Below are 18,007 nucleotides of genomic sequence, written 5' to 3'. Positions count from 1 at the left end.
ACCTTTGTAAGACTGAGAAGTTTTTCCACATATCCTATAACAAGGAGCATAAATGAAAATGAGATGCTAAGTTGCACCTAGAAAAAACTGGTGGAATATACATAGGTGCTTTATATGTTATGTCACCATCTTAAATCAGGCCTCAATTATTTATGAAATGAACTAAACTATTTTTGAACTGAATAATGTTTGCAATGCATATAGCCATTTAGAATGATGATTTCTGGGGGTATATAATTATGCAATGAAATATTTTCTTTTTGCTAAAATTGTCTCTGTTTTTGCTTTAAGAGAAGCCTGTGAGAAATGACACTCTAAAAAAATATTCCTTTTCCACAAACATTTCTTAGGGCTAAACCAGACTAAACCCTAGCAAATATAAATTTTTGAATGTTCTTACTTAACTATACATAAATATGTGGTGTCAATCAAGTTTAGTATTTTACACTTTGATCACTGTGTATTATTTGTCTTTCATCAACAATCCTATGTTATATTGCTCTGTGTAATAATGGTCCTGTGTTCCTGAAACTCATTTACCTCCAACACGGTGCCCTAAGCTTCTTCTGGCTCCTGGTACTGGGGTGTAGCCAGGTGTTTTCCTTCTCTTTATTCTTTAACCTGGTCTTTATGTGAGTGATAGGCTTATGAGAGATGATTAGAAATATTACTTAACGTAATTTAACCATTGGTCTATATCTCTAATCACCGACCTCATCCAGACTCTGGTGTTATCTTTTAGTGTTCAGTCAAGTGTGGCAAAGGCGTACGTCATCGGACCGTGAGGTGTACTAACCCTAGAAAGAAATGTGTCCTCTCCACCAGACCCAGGGAGGCTGAAGACTGTGAGGATTACTCGAAATGTTATGTGTGGCGAATGGGCGACTGGTCTAAGGTGAGACTCATTCTGTACATTCTCAGTATTAGGGGATCTGTATAGACGTATGGATCATGAGAGATCGAGTGTTATATTCCCAGGTTCACATCCTATCTGTCCGTGATCATGAGCTCTATAAAATCATTTTAAAGATCAGCTAAGATAAAATGTATAAAGCACTGAAGACTGACACAAAAGAAGCTCTCAAAAAGTACTATCTAGTGTTTTGTTGAGTTTTTATTGATATCGTTCTTTGTCAGAATATTTTTGCTTAAAACTTATCTAACAAACAGGATACTATCAGATAAGTACATTGAAAATATAACTAAGGAAGGTAGTGACAGCATCAAGCAGAGGCAATTTCTATCTTAATATGTAAAAGGCATTTTGTTTCCCACCAATTTTGGGGTTGTATATAGAAGAAATGGAAAGGAGCAGCATTCTTGAAGTCCTTTGGTCAAATCAAGTAGACACAATTCATATGGCAGGTGAACGGTAAGTTTAGTTTTGTGAAAATAGTAATATTTAAATTTATGAATGAGTAGAGCCTCGTATATGAGTGAGCCATAGAAAACAGCTCATCTAGCCACTCTGCATGAAGTATTACTAAATCCTATGTTTTAAGATAAACTTCTGATAGTTGCTGGGTGAAAACAGCTCTCAAATACTAGTCTTCAAAAATGTAAGCTTAATCAAATAATCCCTGTGTTTTGCCACTTTCAGCTGTGATTTTATATACTTATTATCATGGAATCATAGAATTCTAAGGCTCCGAAGAGACATAATAAATCCTCTCTTCTTTCCCTTTATTTTATATGCGGAAAAACAACAGGTAGATGCTGGGGCATGATAGGGAGTGTGGTGGCTTTTCATAAAGAATCCTAAGGGACATTCTGGAAGAAATCTTCTCAATGTGTAATACACTATGGTTAGCCAGTTTGTGTAATGTTGCCCCAAAGAAATTCCTGACACTGAAAATCTATTTTCTTGTGATTACTGAACACTTTCCTCTCTAAAAATGTTTGCGTATTAGCATCACGTGTTCTCATAACCTATATTCTTCTTTCAAAGACCTACAACATTTAAAGTTTACATTGGGACTCTTTAAAGGATGCATTTATAAACAATGTAAATCAATCCCTCCCTAGAGAATTAGGAAATATTCAGCCCAATCCACGCAACTTTGAACTGGTGAACCATGGAAGGGAACTTTACACTTTAGAGGAAACAACTTTTAGGGGAAAGAGAATTCCAGATTAACCACAAACAGTTTATTTTATGTTCAGGGTTCATATTTTCCTAATTCTAAGAGAGGAAAATACAGCGGGATGATGGGGCAAGACCGTGGCTTGAAAGTCAAGACAAGAGGGGCATAGTTTGGACTCCCTCATTCTACAGATGGACCAATTGGTCAAGCTGTTGAATACCTTTGTATCTTTGTTTCCCTGTGAGTGAGCTAAGGAAAATAGATAACACCATTGTTTTCAAGCTATGTGTATATTAACTCTTTCTTCAGCACTGAAGGTATAAAATAGGACAAGGAATGAAAGTCCTAGTTGGAGGGGTGTGGGGAAGATCACCCATTGCTCTCTTCACTGTAGCCACTCCACATTTGTTTATTTTGGCTCGTGAAATCTGAGGTGTTTTCCTTAAGTGTAACAATTCTTTTTCTAAGAAAAAGTTTAAAAATCACTAGAATAGATGAGCTCTACTTTTCCTGGCTTTATAGGGATATTCGAAGTGAGGGGTGCCAAGATGGCTCAGTCGGTTGGGCAGCTGACTCTTGCTTTCAGCTCAGGTCATGATCTCAGGATGGTGAAGTCTTTAAAAAAAAGGAAGTATTTCAAGCATTAAGTGTTTCCCTCCAGTTAACTATAAAAAAGAAAAATTGTCATTGCAAAAAAACAGAAGATCCAGGTTTTTTTTTATAATTTATGACACAGAACTGTAAGCTCCTTCAGTGCTACATGTGGAAATATGGCTAGCAAATCCTATTCACGTGATACATACTATTGCTGTTGATTAAGAAATGTGCCTATTATGTGGCCTCTGGTTAAATCTTAAGCAAAATCAAAATTAACTGGTGAGATCATAAAAAAACATAACTTTTTGTTTTCCATGCTAAGCCTGAAAAAATATTCTTTCCAATTTACCGGAGTAACATGTGTGTCCCTTTTTAGGTATACTTAGATTGAATTACTTTCAGTTGGTTTTGCTGAGTTATCGTACTGCTACCCAGCTTGAACATAGCCTTTGTGGGTAAGGAAAAGAGTAGATAGATTCATCTTTGTTTTATGACTTTTTACCTTTGTCTGTTGGCCCGTTTGTTTTTGTTTGCTTATTTAGAAGATTCGGTCTGTTGCATTTTTTCCTTATATGGATATACATCTGCTCTTATCCTTAAACCTGTTTCCTTGTTCTTTCTTATGACTGAGGTCTCAGCGTAACAGATTTAAACAGCATGCACAAATTAAAGCAAGGGGCTCCATGTGAACTTTATTGATTTCACCCCTTCTTTTTCACTCCCAACATACCACTTTCATGTTAAAATAAAAACCATCCCAAAATAATTACAGAGAAAAGGAATAATGTTGCGATTATTAAGTTTCAGTGATTAAAGTGTTCATGGACAGAGGGAGCTCATAGATTTCTTATTCTTATCAGCTGTGTCCCTGGAACAGAAATAGCAACAAGATGTGTGCAATTGTGGGTGGATTTTTGTGCTCCTCCGAGTTCAATTAATCTGTCAGTTTCACTCAAATTCTACTAGTATTTTTTTAAAGGATTGATAAACCGAAGTAGACTTAAAATTAAGTCTTGGATTGGCTTTAATCAGGGATATTCAATGAGATATGCATAAAAATCCAGCTATGAAACCGTGTTCCTCCCTCCCAAATGTAGGTGAACCCCTAGAGAATCAGTTAAAAGACAAAAATATCCTCAGCTTCTCCCGCTGTCTGAAAGTCGTTAAGCACTGTTGAGCCAAGGGTCTTTTGGCTAAATGGAGGCTTCCTAAGAAAAAGGTTTGTTTATGCCTCAGACTGTGTTCACTGCATTTGTATCAGCCTATGTGATTTCTATCATTTATGTTTTGGTAGTTTTGTATAAACAGTGGGAAAATTGCTCTCAGCTTGAGAGAGAAAAATAGAAATCCAGGAATATTCAAAAGAGAAGAATCGGTCATAAAAACGTTACCTCTGATTTCTAAGTAGATATAATACAGCCTTTGTTGAACAGGGCTTACATGTATTTCATTGAGACTAGAAAATTGGCAAAAATAGGATACAGTATGGGGCGCCTGGGTGGCACAGCGGTTAAGCGTCTGCCTTCGGCTCAGGGCATGATCCCGGCATTATGGGATCGAGCCCCACGTCAGGCTCCTCCGCTGTGAGCCTGCTTCTTCCTCTCCCACTCCCCCTGCTTGTGTTCCCTCTCTTGCTGGCTGTCTCTATCTCTGTCGAATAAATAAATTAAAAAATCTTTAAAAAAAAAAATAGGATACAGTGTGGCTGCTTTGCCCTGGCTTGCATTAACCATTCACACAATTAGATGCCACATTCTGACTATATCTCAGATATAGACCCCAAGGCCTTGGGGTCTTTCTCAGGAGAACAGAACGTGACCTGTATGTTTCTGGGCAGTAAAAATCCGTATTCATTCCTTTAAGCTGTCCTTAGAATACTGACGTGAAAAATAACATAGTCCCTTATGTTTAATGAAGTGCCTTCTTTTCTGCCAGAATTTGACCTTTCCACCTTTATTTGAATGTCTGCAGCTTCTTGTTTTCATTATTGGAGGCCTATAGAGAAGCAAATAAAAAAGTATTGTTTTATCTACCTATTACACAAAATTTGGTCCTTCCTGAAGTTTTATAGCATTAACTTTTTTTCTTTTTTTTTTTAAAGATTTTATTTATTTATTCGTCAGAGATAGAGACAGCCAGCGAGAGAGGAAACACAAGCAGGGGGAGTGGGAGAGGAAGAAGCAGGCTCCCAGTGGAGGAGCCTGACGTGGGGCTCGATCCCATAACACTGGGATCACGCCCTGAGCCAAATGCAGACGCTTAACCGCTGTGCCACCCAGGCACCCCTATAGCATTAACTTTTCTGTGCAGTATTAACAAGAGAACTCCTTTAAGTGAATTTTAATGAGACATAAAACACCTTGGAATTGTACATAATTATTCCTGGTTTATTCTTAGATTCAATTCATACTCTATAATTTGAACTTAATTTAGTCCTTCAGAATTCTGGAAAATGAATAGTTTTGGCCACATCTGAATTTATGACATGATAAATAGATTTTTGGATAAGAGATGAGGAGTCTTTTGTGATGATATAATTCACAATAATGCTGGAAGCACAATAAATCATTTTGGATGATTTAATTGTACAAATAATATGGTCTATCTTTTGTTTAGAAGTGGTAAATATAAATCTTGCAGTATAATGAATCATTTTAACTTATCCTGTAAAAGGAAACCACAATTATATCCAGTATATTCATTTGAAGAGGAATCTAAAAACTATGAAATTATGAATAATCACAGAGGACCTTTCTTTCCACTGGAGGAAAACTCAGTGAATCATTGAAGGAAACTTAGAGAAAGAAGTCCTGACCCATGCAATCAAGAATGTCCTCTTCTAAATGACTAGATAACACCATGTTTTTAATTATGCATCTACAGAGCCTAGTGTTTTTGCATTAAATCAAAAGAGACAGAAAGAACCAGAGCCAGAATTTCCAAAGGAGGGATTTCTTGTTGCCCCATGGCCAGGCTAGGACTTAGGACTGTGGAATTCTGCATATCTGGACTGACCCAATGCCAGCATACACACACCCCAATTAAAATCCACTTGTTAGAGGTCACAGAATCCAAATGTATATCTTGCTGGTTTTTAATACAACTAGACTAAGTGGGTTGTTACAGAGTAATAGAGGGAAGCTTAATTCCTTGTTAGAGGATTTCTCACTCAAATTTAAAGAAATAATTAGCTGCAAATAACCAAATTAAATACCCTAATAGAATGTAAAAATAGAAAATGTTAAGTATCAGCTAAAGCCATAGAATCAAAGGAATCAATAAAATGACAACTGCTATAATGGAGAAAACATGTTGTTAGATAGATACATTAGTAAGACTGATATTTACCAAAGGTCCGAGTGTCATCATTTATATAAGACTAAATTTATATTAATTTATGAATTCTTAAGCCTTGTATTCCCCACATTAAGTTCCATGGAAAACTCATTCCTTGGGATATGGTCTCCAGGTCTGAGAAATAATGTAGTTGAACAGAGATAAGCAAATACTGTTTGCTATAGGACTTTCAGATCCTTTAACATTTCTCTCTACTTGGTAAATCTCAAAGAGAGACTCCAGTGTTTCTCTTTTCTTTTTTCTTTTACCAAAGAACACTTTTGCAGAACATATGGCTACTTTGTTATTTCGTGTAATACACTTCAGGAAGGCTTACATTAGATTACTCAAATTTGAAAGACTAGTTTTGTAAGTGCTTTTTTTGAAACAGCGGAATATTTGTAGATTGAAGCCAAACTGAAATTATCTATAATCTAAAAAACTATCCTTGGTGGATTAGCAATTCTGTATAGCACAATTTTCTAATTATTTCTACAAGTCATTGGGAAAGGTAACTGGCTATCATTCTTTATTATTAGAGTCTCTTAAGACAGGAAAATTTGAGGAGCTACCTCATAAACGAATATGAATCTAACACACTGAAATCTATCATTGTTGAATAGTCAATGAATTAAAGAAGTCAGAGGTTGTGGGTTTGGTTAAACATTTGGGCATGATGTCCTACAGAAGACATATTTTACATCATAGGAATATTTACTTTGACATACGTTTGTCTCTGAGTAAGCTGTTCATAGTAAAGAAATTACTCAGTGATAAATAGGATACTTTTCATCAGGAAAGACTTTCTACTACGTTGTTCAGATGCATCCACTGAGCATTTACACAAATTTGCTATTCACCATTCTATCTGGAGAAGATAGCTGTCTTCTAAACCAGGCACAAAATCTCCAAACTATTGGCTATCAAATTGTTTTGCCTCTGACTCTTTATACTGCAAGAGAATGGGACATTTTTTGCATTGTTACCATTTTTTGTTTTAAAGTCTCCTAAGAATCTGATCTCTTGACCCAGGTACATTAAAAAAAAAAAAAAAAAAAAGCTAATTTCCAAAATGTTTGAATTACTCAAAGTTGTCAAAGCCTCTGGCTGATATGATTGAACACAGCAGAAATACATTAGCTTAAAAAGCATGATGTACACATACTATCTGTGTATATCTTCTATCTAAAGAAAATTTATAATTTAGAGAGCTTGAAGTAATGTCTCTGTCTATGCATATGTGTATGTATATGTAATTTACATATTATATATGCATACACATGTATAATTATAGGTGTAGATATAAGAACATGTATTTAACATCCTTTGGATTAGAAAACACAAGAGGATTTTTTTAATCCACAAGGCTTAATTAAATAAATCCTTGGAAAATTGCTAGGCTTATGAAATAATACTATCAATACTCTTTTGCTGCATACCAGGGTTTCTGTAATTTCACTTTATAAATCATACCTGAAAGCATTTCAGTAAATAAATATGACTTAATTAAAAAATTACCCTTGATGTTCTTTATAGGGTATAGAACATGGAACATGCCAAAATTCATTCTGGGGACATTGAGTGTCGGGGGGGGGGGCAGATTTTTTCCACATAAAAAATATAAAGAAATTTGATAAGAGTGTTATAAAATTCAGTAGTCTTTGCATTGAGTGTTTTTTGCTTAGATGTAGGAAAGTATATGTTTACGAAATACGAGAGGATATCCAGAGATAGATGTAACCAGATCAGCAGGACTACCAGAGAAAGACATATTTAAAATGCAAGAAACGTATGCAAATGATTAGGCAGTTAGAAAGGCATCATTTAGAGCATGAGAGACTGTGGACTCTGAGAAACAAACTGAGGGCTTCAGAGGGGAGGGGGGTGGGGGGAATGGGATAGACTGGTGATGGGTGGTGGGGACAGCACGTATTGCATGGTGCACTGGGTGTTATACGCAACTAATGAATCGTCGAACTTTACATCAGAAACCAGGGATGTACTGTATGGTGACTAACATAATATAGTTTAAAAAAACATTAAAAAAAAAAAGAAAGGCATCATTTAGGGTCTTTGGATGCAGAATGTAACAAAAGGGAAAATTATTTTAACAGGTCTCTGGTTTTGCTTAAGGTTGTCTGGGGCATCCGTAGAGCCCGTGAGCACAACCAACATCAGTCTTGTATGCCAGAGAGCGGTTCCACAGGGTCCCCAGCCTCCTTCCTACATCTGTAAAATGTGCCAAAGCAACTGTAGGTCTTTCTGAATATCACAGTGCTCTGTGCAAGTAAAAGTAGTAATCCAGTGTCAGTGATGCAGTGGTCCGAACGGTTGCCTAGTCCAAAAAAGAGTATTTTGAGCTACTTAAAATGAAGGATCTACTTTAGAGACAAAACACAAATTGATTGGATTAGAAAAATATAAACCTGTAACTTTATATACTATATACAGAATATGTACAAGTCCATATAGGATAATAAAACTATAATAAAACATGTTTAGATATAAACACACACACCCACACACATACACACATACACACACACACACACACACACACACACACACGACTTCAGGGCTCAGAAAGGCAACAAGGGATTGCCATGGGGCAACCAGAAAGCTCCATCTATGGGGAGCAAACTCTACTTATTTCTGCCCAGGTACCTTCGTATATCTGTTTCCCCATACTACTAAGATTGGATGTAATCACAGTTTTTTTTTTAAGATTTTATTTATTTATTTGACACAGAGAGAGAGAGACAGCCAGCGAGAGAGGGAACACAAGCAGGGGGAGTGGGAGAGGAAGAAGCAGGCTCCCAGTGGAGGAGCCTGATGTGGGGCTTGATCCCAGAACACTGGGATCACACCCTGAGCCGAAGGCAGACGCTTAACGACTTCGCCACCCAGGCGCCCCATAATCACAATTTTTTAACAAATTTGATAGGTGAGAAAAATGGTATCTCATTTTGAAATGCACACATTCTTTGACTCAACAACTCCATTGCCAAAGATTTTCCTTATAGACATTCTTACCTAATCTGCTAACCGTATTTATGAAGATGCTCATTGCAGCCTTCTTTGGCACAACAAAAATTTGGGAGTGACCCATATGTCCATTAATTAATTATATACATCATAATACCATATTCAAACAGAGAAATACTGTAGTTTTTATAAAAATATATTTATAAATACATAATGATGGGAAAGTTTCTCAAAGACCTACTATTAAGTGAACAAATATTATGCAGAAGAGTTATATAGTATGAACTAAAGTTGTTTACATATATTATTTTTATACATATTAAAAATTTGGGGGTTCCTGAGTGGCTCAGTTGGTTAAGCATCCGACTCAGGTTGTGATCTCAGGGTCCTGGGATCGAGCCCCACGTTGGGCTCTATGCTTGGTGCAGAGTATGTTTATCTCTCTCTGTTCCTCTCTGGTCCTTCCCCAGCTTGCATGCTCCTTCTCTCTCTCTCAAATAAATAAGTGAAATCTTTTTTAAAATTTTTTCTGCACAGATATACAAAGAATAGTTTATTGTAAATACATTGGAGAAAAAGGCCTGTGCTTAGAATTCTACCATATTCATATGTTACTTTTAATTTTGTAAACAAGTTAACGTTTTCTGTCTGAAATTGAAGGAAACTCATACTTTCCTAATATTTAAATATTTTCAGGTTACCAGATCAAAAATGACTGATGTCATGGATATAGAAAGATGCTAAGAGACTATTACAGAATTTCTAGGGAGGGGAGAAGATTGGGGTCTGTAAGAGGTATGATAGCGTCATACATCTTGTATGGAGTCCCACAGGCTTGGGTTTGAATTCTGCATCTTCTGTTCAGATGAGTTAATGAATCCAAGTCAAATAATTCATGGAAAGTTCTTAGCATAGTGTCAGATACATAGTAACCAGATAAATCCTGATTGTTCGTAGAGTAGTGTTAAGTAGAGATGAGGAGAAATTGTTTTGACGTTAAAATGAACAGAACTGGGGTTGGTTATTTGTGAGGGAGATGAGGAAAAGGAAGGTATTAAGGTATTAAGAAGGACTCCCAGGTTGGCTTTCTGGTCTGAACAATTTGTACAGATGCTTCTGTGATAGGAAATAGGAAAGCCTAAGAGAAGAGTCCAATTGGAGGGGAAAGATTTTCACTTCCCTTTTGAACTGTGTTTCATTTGCCTGTAAAGACTTAAATACTGGCATCGAGTAGATCAGAGAAGAGAAATGGGATGGAAATATAAATTTTGGAATCATCCACATTTAGACGGTGTTTAAATTTTTCAAGTCTAAGTGTGCCCAAGGAGGGAGTGTAGCTAGAAAAGGGAGTGTAGCTGGAGGGAGTTGAGTGAGGGGCGGGCTGTGTCTTTCTTTATTCTCAGCCCGAACTTCAGTTGCCCTCGGACTCTGCCATCAGCATGCCAAGAGTTCCTCAAATTTTGTATATTTAAAACAAAATTCCTCATTTTATTTCCTCAAACCATACCCCACTCCCAATTTCCTTTTTCTTGAAAAATGTCAATATCATCTTCCCAGCTCCCCAGGCTGGAAACTACCCTTGGCTCTTCTTCTTCTTCATACAAGTAGGGCTTTGCTTCAGTTGTTTTTTGCTTCCAATATAATAATGCAGTCTTTTTTATTTTTGTTCCCCAGGATTAGAGTAACAGTTTCTAATGTCCTTCCTTACCAGCATACTCCTATTTCAGACCCATCCACTCACAGGGATGACTTCATCACTCTATCCTTTAGGCTAAGTACTTCCAGAGAATTGTCTTTGGCTAGAATGTCAACCAGCAGCTACTCATGCTGTCATTCAAAGCTTTCTATATTCTGGTCCTAACTTACATATTGAGAATGTCTCATTATTCTCATTACTTGGGTATCTCCTCTAAGCTGAAGCCTGAGCAGTTTGTACTTGTATATTCTCTGTGTCTTCGCTCATATCTCTCCGCCTAGAATGTGCTTTCTCCAGCACTTGAGTCCTTCGAGGACCATCTGAAGTGTCTGATTTTTCAAAGACTTCCACAATAAATGACAGAATTTGTTTGCACTTAATGATTATGTTACTTCTTCTCAATTAATTATTTACTGCCTTATATTGCTGCTTTCTGATTAAGAATATCTTGGGGCACCTGGATAGCTCAGTTGATTACATGCCCAACTCTTAATTTCGACTCAGATCGTGATTTTAGGGTCCTGGCATCGAGCCCCACGTTGGGCTCCACGCTCAGCACAGAGTCTGCTTAAAATTCTCTCTCCCTCTGCCTCTCCCCATGCTTGCTCTCTCTCTCTTTCAAATAAATAAATAAATCTTTTTTTAAAAATTAAGAATATTTTAACCACTTTTACACTTCTCACAAATCTCTCTGAGTGACCAGAACATTGCATTACATTTAGTGATGTTTATTGAATAAATGATCACTAAAGTTTTTCATCAAGTAAGCAAAAAATGTAGGATACATCTACACATTGGATTTCTTTTCTTCTGATCCATTTTATCTTCTGACTCTAATTCTGTAAGAACTACAATGTTGCATATATTTTACTACAAAAGAATTACTAGCCAGCTTATTTTTCTTTGGGAAAATTAATCAGTATACTTTTATGTAAATATATGACTCCCTTGACCTTTTTCGGTATGGTAAGTCAAACTACTTAAAAATGTGATTTTTTTTTTTTAAAAAGGTAAATCTATCCTTGTTTGAATAACATGTTGCTTAAGCCCAAAAAAGTGCTTAACATTGAGCTTGGAGGTAGCTGGTGGACTTCTGCATTCTCTTGAATCCATTTGGCTGAAATAGGTGCCATCAGGTTAGATGGCAGTTACCTAACCTGGAAAGAAAGCAGTGGATGGAAGCAAAGCACACTTAAGAATCTTCTCTGTGACCTGGCATGTCCTTGGTTTATTTCAGGTTGGCATAACTTAAAGGTAACTACGTAGTGCTGTCTGTGCTATTTTAAACCAAGACTTTATTAAAACAAACAAAACAAAACATACACATTTCTCTCACATGGCCACAGAGGGATCTGATCCATTTTGGACACAGAATTGTTGGACTAGACCTGGAAAGTATTTTATTTGAAAAGGAAATTCAATCACCATCATTCCAAACAGTTCTCTCTGGTGGGAAGATGTTTCATCGGAATGATAGAGATAAAATAGAAATGTCTCGATAGTCTTTTTTCACCTCTCGAACACCGTGTGATTCATAGGCTGAGGGCTGGCAGAATTGCAAATGTGCTCAAGACTTGGTGTTTATTAATTGCTTCTTAATGCAAAACATCTTTTTTTTTCCTTCCATGATTGTGGTGATCAATGTGTACTTTGATATAAAAAATGATTTGGGGGGTTAATTTGACGGCCCTTTCATCACATATTCCCTTCTCTGCTAATCACTCATAAGCATTCTGCGTGATTGTGCCACACACATTTCCGTGATTGGCTATAACGATATGCAGACATTTTCATTAAAGAGAATAGTTTGAACTGTAGAACCAAATGATGTATTAATTAAACACATATGCAAAAAAATCCTCAAATGTCTGACCTCTAGGAATAGAGTCAACTCCAAATACCCATGTGTTAAATAAGGCAGATGAACGGCTTTAAAAAGACGCTGAAACACTGACCAAAATAAACAGCACATCTTAAAAAACAAACCTAACTTTTGTTCCTTCGTATGCTTGTTTCACACTCGCTTTATTGAAAAGCTGAAAGATGGAACTGCCAAACATATACATAAATGAATAGGAATGCTGTGCTAATAATTTCCAGTAGAAGTCATCATTTACTTCCCTTATGAGGTCCACTCTCCACTGCGAATGCTACTTCACTCTTGTTAAACCACTCTGGAATAATCCACGTATTCCCAAAGACAAATTATGCAAGTCAGTACTGTTAACCTTGTTATAGATTGGCACTGATCGTTAGAGATTATATCAGGATCTGTAAGATTGTCTATTATATTGGTTTCAAAAATTTTTTTGAACTCTGTGTGCCAGTGACAATTTTCTCTTAATTTAGGAATTCCTATTTCTTACAGAGGCCAGCTGGAAATGAGTAAAGCATTACAGAGCCTTCCTTAGCTGTTGGCCTAGAGAATACACATTCTCTCCAAAATATATATCTTTGGCACAGTCGAGAAGGAAGGAATCTCGGGTAATCTCCGTGCTGGCCAAGTGTGAGAATTATTATTTTTAACCCCTAAATGTACTAAAATTTGTTTGCCTAAGGAACTCAAAAGCAAACCAGTTAGTGATGTTTGGTAGCCAACAACACTGCAAATAAATATCTTACAGTAGTATTTTTACTGTTTGGTTTTCCACCTCTTTGGTGTGATGTCTCAGAGGACATTTGACAGCACTTACAGCTTGAAGCGTTTTATAGTATAAAATGCACAAATTAATAGTTCTATAAACTCACTGGCAAACTAGTTGATTACTTAACTGGAGTCTACAAATTAATTTATACCACACTGTCCCAGTTTGTTGCCAAATCCAAGTCACCCAAATATCCAGGGTAACAAATAACAGTGTTTCTGTGACTATTCTGACACCCTGAAAGGAGAGGTAAGAAACTACCATTTAACCAATAATTTTAAAGTTTGGCACTTTACTACAGAATCCCCATACCTAAGACTAGATGTGGAAGTGGTTTTGAGCTCCATGTTCAGAATCACATATGCAGAATAGATATATTTGACCTCAGAACCTATCAAGCACAGAAGCACTAGAAGAATCAGAGATCAGTGCAAAGAATGAGAGTCTCCTCTCTACATAGGTGAGTAGTTAAGAGATATTTGTGGATATGCCATTTCTAAAGGGTTCTTAAGTGAAAATACGTTTTCTAGAAGTATAGGCCAGTTCTTGGGCAAGAAGAAAACAATGTTCTTTGATTAATTTATTTCTTTGTGTATTTATTTATTTAAAGATTTTTATTTATTTATGTATTTTACAGATAGAGTGAGAGAGCACAAGCAGGGGGAGCAGTAGAGGGAGAGGGAGAAGCAGGCTCCCCGCTGGGCAGGGAGCCCGATGTGGGGCTCGAGCCCAGGACCCTGGGATCATGACCCTGAGCCAAAGGCAGATATTTAACCACCTGAGCCACCCAGGCGCCCCTTTTTGATGAATTTAACAGAGACACAACACTTGGTAGATTTTACCATGAGCCATTATGGAAACTCCTACATGATTCATGAATTTTCCAATTGACAGAAGGATAATTCTATTACTTTGCAAAAGTAGATTCAAGTAGTGTGATGGACAAGGACCTATGAACCTTGAGAATGTCTGAAAATCATTCTCCTCTGTCATTTTGACACTTCATAAATTTTTATATGGCTATTTCGTGCTGCCTATGTAGCTCTTTTTCTTTGAATTAAGCGTGTTTTACTTGTGTAAGTGTATTACGGAGCACGTTTGCTGTCATTCACTACTATTTAGTAAATCTGTGTCACTCAGCATAATGATATTCATAGAAACTTTGGGGAACAATACATGTAGATTATATTTAAAAGATGCAGATTCTTGATAAACATATTTAAAACTATCATAAAAAGAGTATTTCTATATAAAGTAATGAAAATTTAGCCGCAGAGTAAGCTCATATCTTCTATGTAGTATTTGATGCATCAAAAACTTATTTATACCATTGCACTAATTCAGACCTAATTATCTTCGATCTTTCAAAATTAGACTTGAAAACAAATAATATTATAAGGCATCAATAAATTATCTCAAGATACACATTTTCTTTAACACCTTCTCTAAGGTGTTTACATGTTTTTCAAAGTAATAACCAAGACCTGAGCAACACTGTCTAATAATGCCATAAGTAATATTATGTCAGGAGTGAAATGTGCATGGACAGTTTCTCCCTGCAGTTCACATGATGGGCAATGCCTTAACACCCATCCATCTTTTGTGATGAAAGGAAGGATTTCACACCTTGGCCTGCCCGTGAGATGGACTTCGTAGCCGTTCAGAGTTCATTTCTTTCTATGATAAGGCCGCATAGCTAAGAGTTTGTTAAGAAATTTTTCAGTGTGTTTGTTTTTCCTACGTTTTTTCTTGTTCTCTTCATTTGTTTGCATTTAGGCCAATTCATAAGTTTGTGAAACCAAGCTGGCACATCCTGTCCACTGCAGGGCTATCATCTAACTCAGTACGTATAACTTTCCAAGACTTATATCTGTATCTAACATCAGATCATCCTTGGCCATTTTTAGAAAAATATATGAGCCAAGGAAACATCCACTATACACTTCCCCCAACTTGTACATCTCTTGCTTTTCCAGATATTTTTCTTCCGGTTAGTTCAAATGAAATTTTCTCAGGTAGAATAAAGTCGTTCAGCTCTTATTACCTGGCATAAGAGTGACAGAAAGAAAATAAAATTTCAGGTAAGAGAAATGGTTATAAGGTTCTGTAAATGTGTATCTCATTTTAAAAGAGGATAAAGCCTCTTGATTTGCCAGGATTTGTATTCATGTTCTCATTTACTAAACGATTTCCCTAATTATTTTAATAGTCCGATCTGTGAATTATTGAGAAAGTTTCCCTGGTCATGTTTAGTGTTTGATATGTAGGGTAGAGTGTAGACATAAATTAATCCAGTGTTAGTAGTTGCTGTTAATGTCCCAGGGCCAGGAAAGATTTATTCCATTAAAAGAGAAATCTATGGTGATATTATCTGAAGATATGGCTCATGTGTTCCCAAGTGCAGAGAAGGTCATAATTTTCTCAGGTAGACTGAAATGAGGAATATCACTAAGTCAGTAAAACAAATTTCACTTCCAGAGACTTTGGGGCTCATTTTTTGGTGGGAAAGAGGGATTAACAACACCAGTTCTCCTTGTACCTTGTTATCTTGGTCAAAATTAACTCCAAAATCATGTAAGCAATTTTCTGAACTGTTTAAGTTTGTTCTAAAGCTTACGGTTTCCTTTTTACTGTGGTAAATCTGGGTCATTAAGATTGCGTTTCCTGTTCAGAATTAAAGGCCTCTAGTTGATGGAATTGATTCATGAGGTGCTTTGTTTCAAAGGCCCTTCCGGGCAAGATTAACTGTTGAATTTTTGTCAGACAATACAAGTCTCTCTATTTAAAATACTGTAGTCAGGGAACATTCCTTGTTAAAGAAATATCAATGGCAAGTTATCAGGTACACCTTGTGTTTCTTTACCAGTTGCTGGCAAATTAATGTTGACATTTTAGCATTTTGGCCTTTAGTGGAAGTCTAGAGTGCTGCCTTGTTTCAAATACATTTTAAATTTACTTGGTACTTCTGTGAAGAGCAAGATTTAAAATGTATTAGATAAAAAGACTGAGGGAGGGAAGGAAGGAAGGTGGGAAAAAGGGGGAAAGGGAAGGAGAGACAAAGAAAAAGCCATTGAAATTAATCTGAGATCTATAGAAACACAGTGGAAAGACCATCATATTTGGAATCAAAAGACTTGCATTTGATGTTTGTCTCTCCTTTTTGTGGAACAAGTCTTTGTCACCCCCTCCATGACTCCTTCTCTGATCATCCCATTTGAATTACAAAGCCCCCCACCCCAGACTTTCCCAAGCTCTCCTTCCCAGCTTTAGTTTTTCATCGCGCCTGTCCATATCTAATGTACAATGAAATTTAAATCTTTATTTTCCTGCTCCCTCCTATTAGAATGTAAACTCCTTGGGGGCCTGTGTTTTTGTCTATTTTATGTACTGTCAAATCCCAATATCCAGAACAGTGTTTGGCACATTGTGGACTTTCAGTAAATATTGAATGAATGAATGAATGAATGAATGAATGAATGAATGAATAAAAGAAATAATCTCTATGAATCTCACCCTTTTCATTTTTAAAGTTATGAAGATTATGACAAAGTTTAACCAAGACATTCTGTGTAAAAGCGTATTAGATAATGCTTGAAATACAATAGCTATTTCCTGTGTGTATTCATTTGTGTTTCTCTTCTAATACATAGCTCTACCAGTAAAATGTCTGTAGGTGAGGTGACTGTATGTCCCAGATTACCCATCACTGTCCCATGTATGCCTATGGTATAGGAATAATTATTTCAACCACTTTTTTCACAAGTGCCTGATTTGGGTGAGAAATGATATGCTTACCCTATCCCAAGACAAATCATGCATGTGAATTGTCTTTAAGGCAAAAAAGTTTTTCTCCTTCCTTATAACCTGGGTTATAGCAAAACGAAGCAAAAAAGCCCTTCTAATTCATTAATGTTTAAGTTAATAGTAAGATATGAGGCTTAGAGGTCCATTTGGCAGGAGAGGGGCAAGAAAAGATTTCTGACTATTCACATAAACAGGAGTATCAGCAATGTTGTACTATCGAGTAAGCTTAAGCGTCCGATCTCTGAATTTAGTATATGTGAGTTCAAATTCCAATTCCACTACTTCTTAACGGTAAAGTTTTGGGCTATTTGTTTCACTTATTTGAGCCTCTACCTTATCTGTGTAAAAGGGATAAAACTAGTACTCATGGGCTTCATGTGAGATACCAAAATAATTATGACCTAACACAGAGCCTGACATATCATAAATACTAAGTAAGTGCTAACTAGTGTTAGTATCGTAGCTTCGAAGTAGAAGCTTCTGGAGGTAGTGGTATCAGTTTCCTTTGATCCTCAAGCGGCAAACTGTCGTTCTCTAGGGCATCTCGTTATTTAAATTACTAAACAATTGGGAAAAATTAAAAACAAATAAATTAAAAAATATATTAAACACTTGGTTAAAAGTGGATGAAATTGCCCAACTTCCGCAGTGTTTCATAATCTGACCAGCTGTTTCATGTCTTAGTGTTTTGTTAATAAAATTTACTGATGGAAGTACCAACTCCATCATATTAACAGTTGTTGCCGTCTTTATTTTCTGCATGGGATCCTGAACATAGTGGGTGATCAATAAATACTTGAGAATTCAATAAATGATTGGATATTATGAGACATTTAATCAAACTATAATCTTGACAGAAC

General features: G+C 36.4%; 1 protein-coding gene across 3 annotated transcripts in view; it reads left to right on the top strand.

Moving 5' to 3' along the window:
- Positions 1-18,007, top strand: part of ADAMTS19 (ADAM metallopeptidase with thrombospondin type 1 motif 19) — a 270,506-nt gene that overhangs the window by 248,795 nt on the left and 3,704 nt on the right. For all 3 annotated transcript variants that reach the window (XM_087862326.1, XM_087862325.1, XM_087862324.1), the window contains one exon: positions 743-895. In XM_087862326.1, coding sequence (XP_087718452.1) covers positions 743-895 — 153 coding nt within the window. The remainder of the gene's footprint in view (positions 1-742; positions 896-18,007) is intronic.

Source organism: Ursus americanus, chromosome 5 (assembly GCF_024610735.1).
Source record: "Ursus americanus isolate L20-20 chromosome 5, mUrsAme1.1.p, whole genome shotgun sequence".
Taxonomy (NCBI): Eukaryota; Metazoa; Chordata; class Mammalia; order Carnivora; family Ursidae; genus Ursus; species Ursus americanus.
Note: the sequence above shows the minus strand (reverse complement) of the source record. Positions and strands in the feature narration are given on the sequence as shown.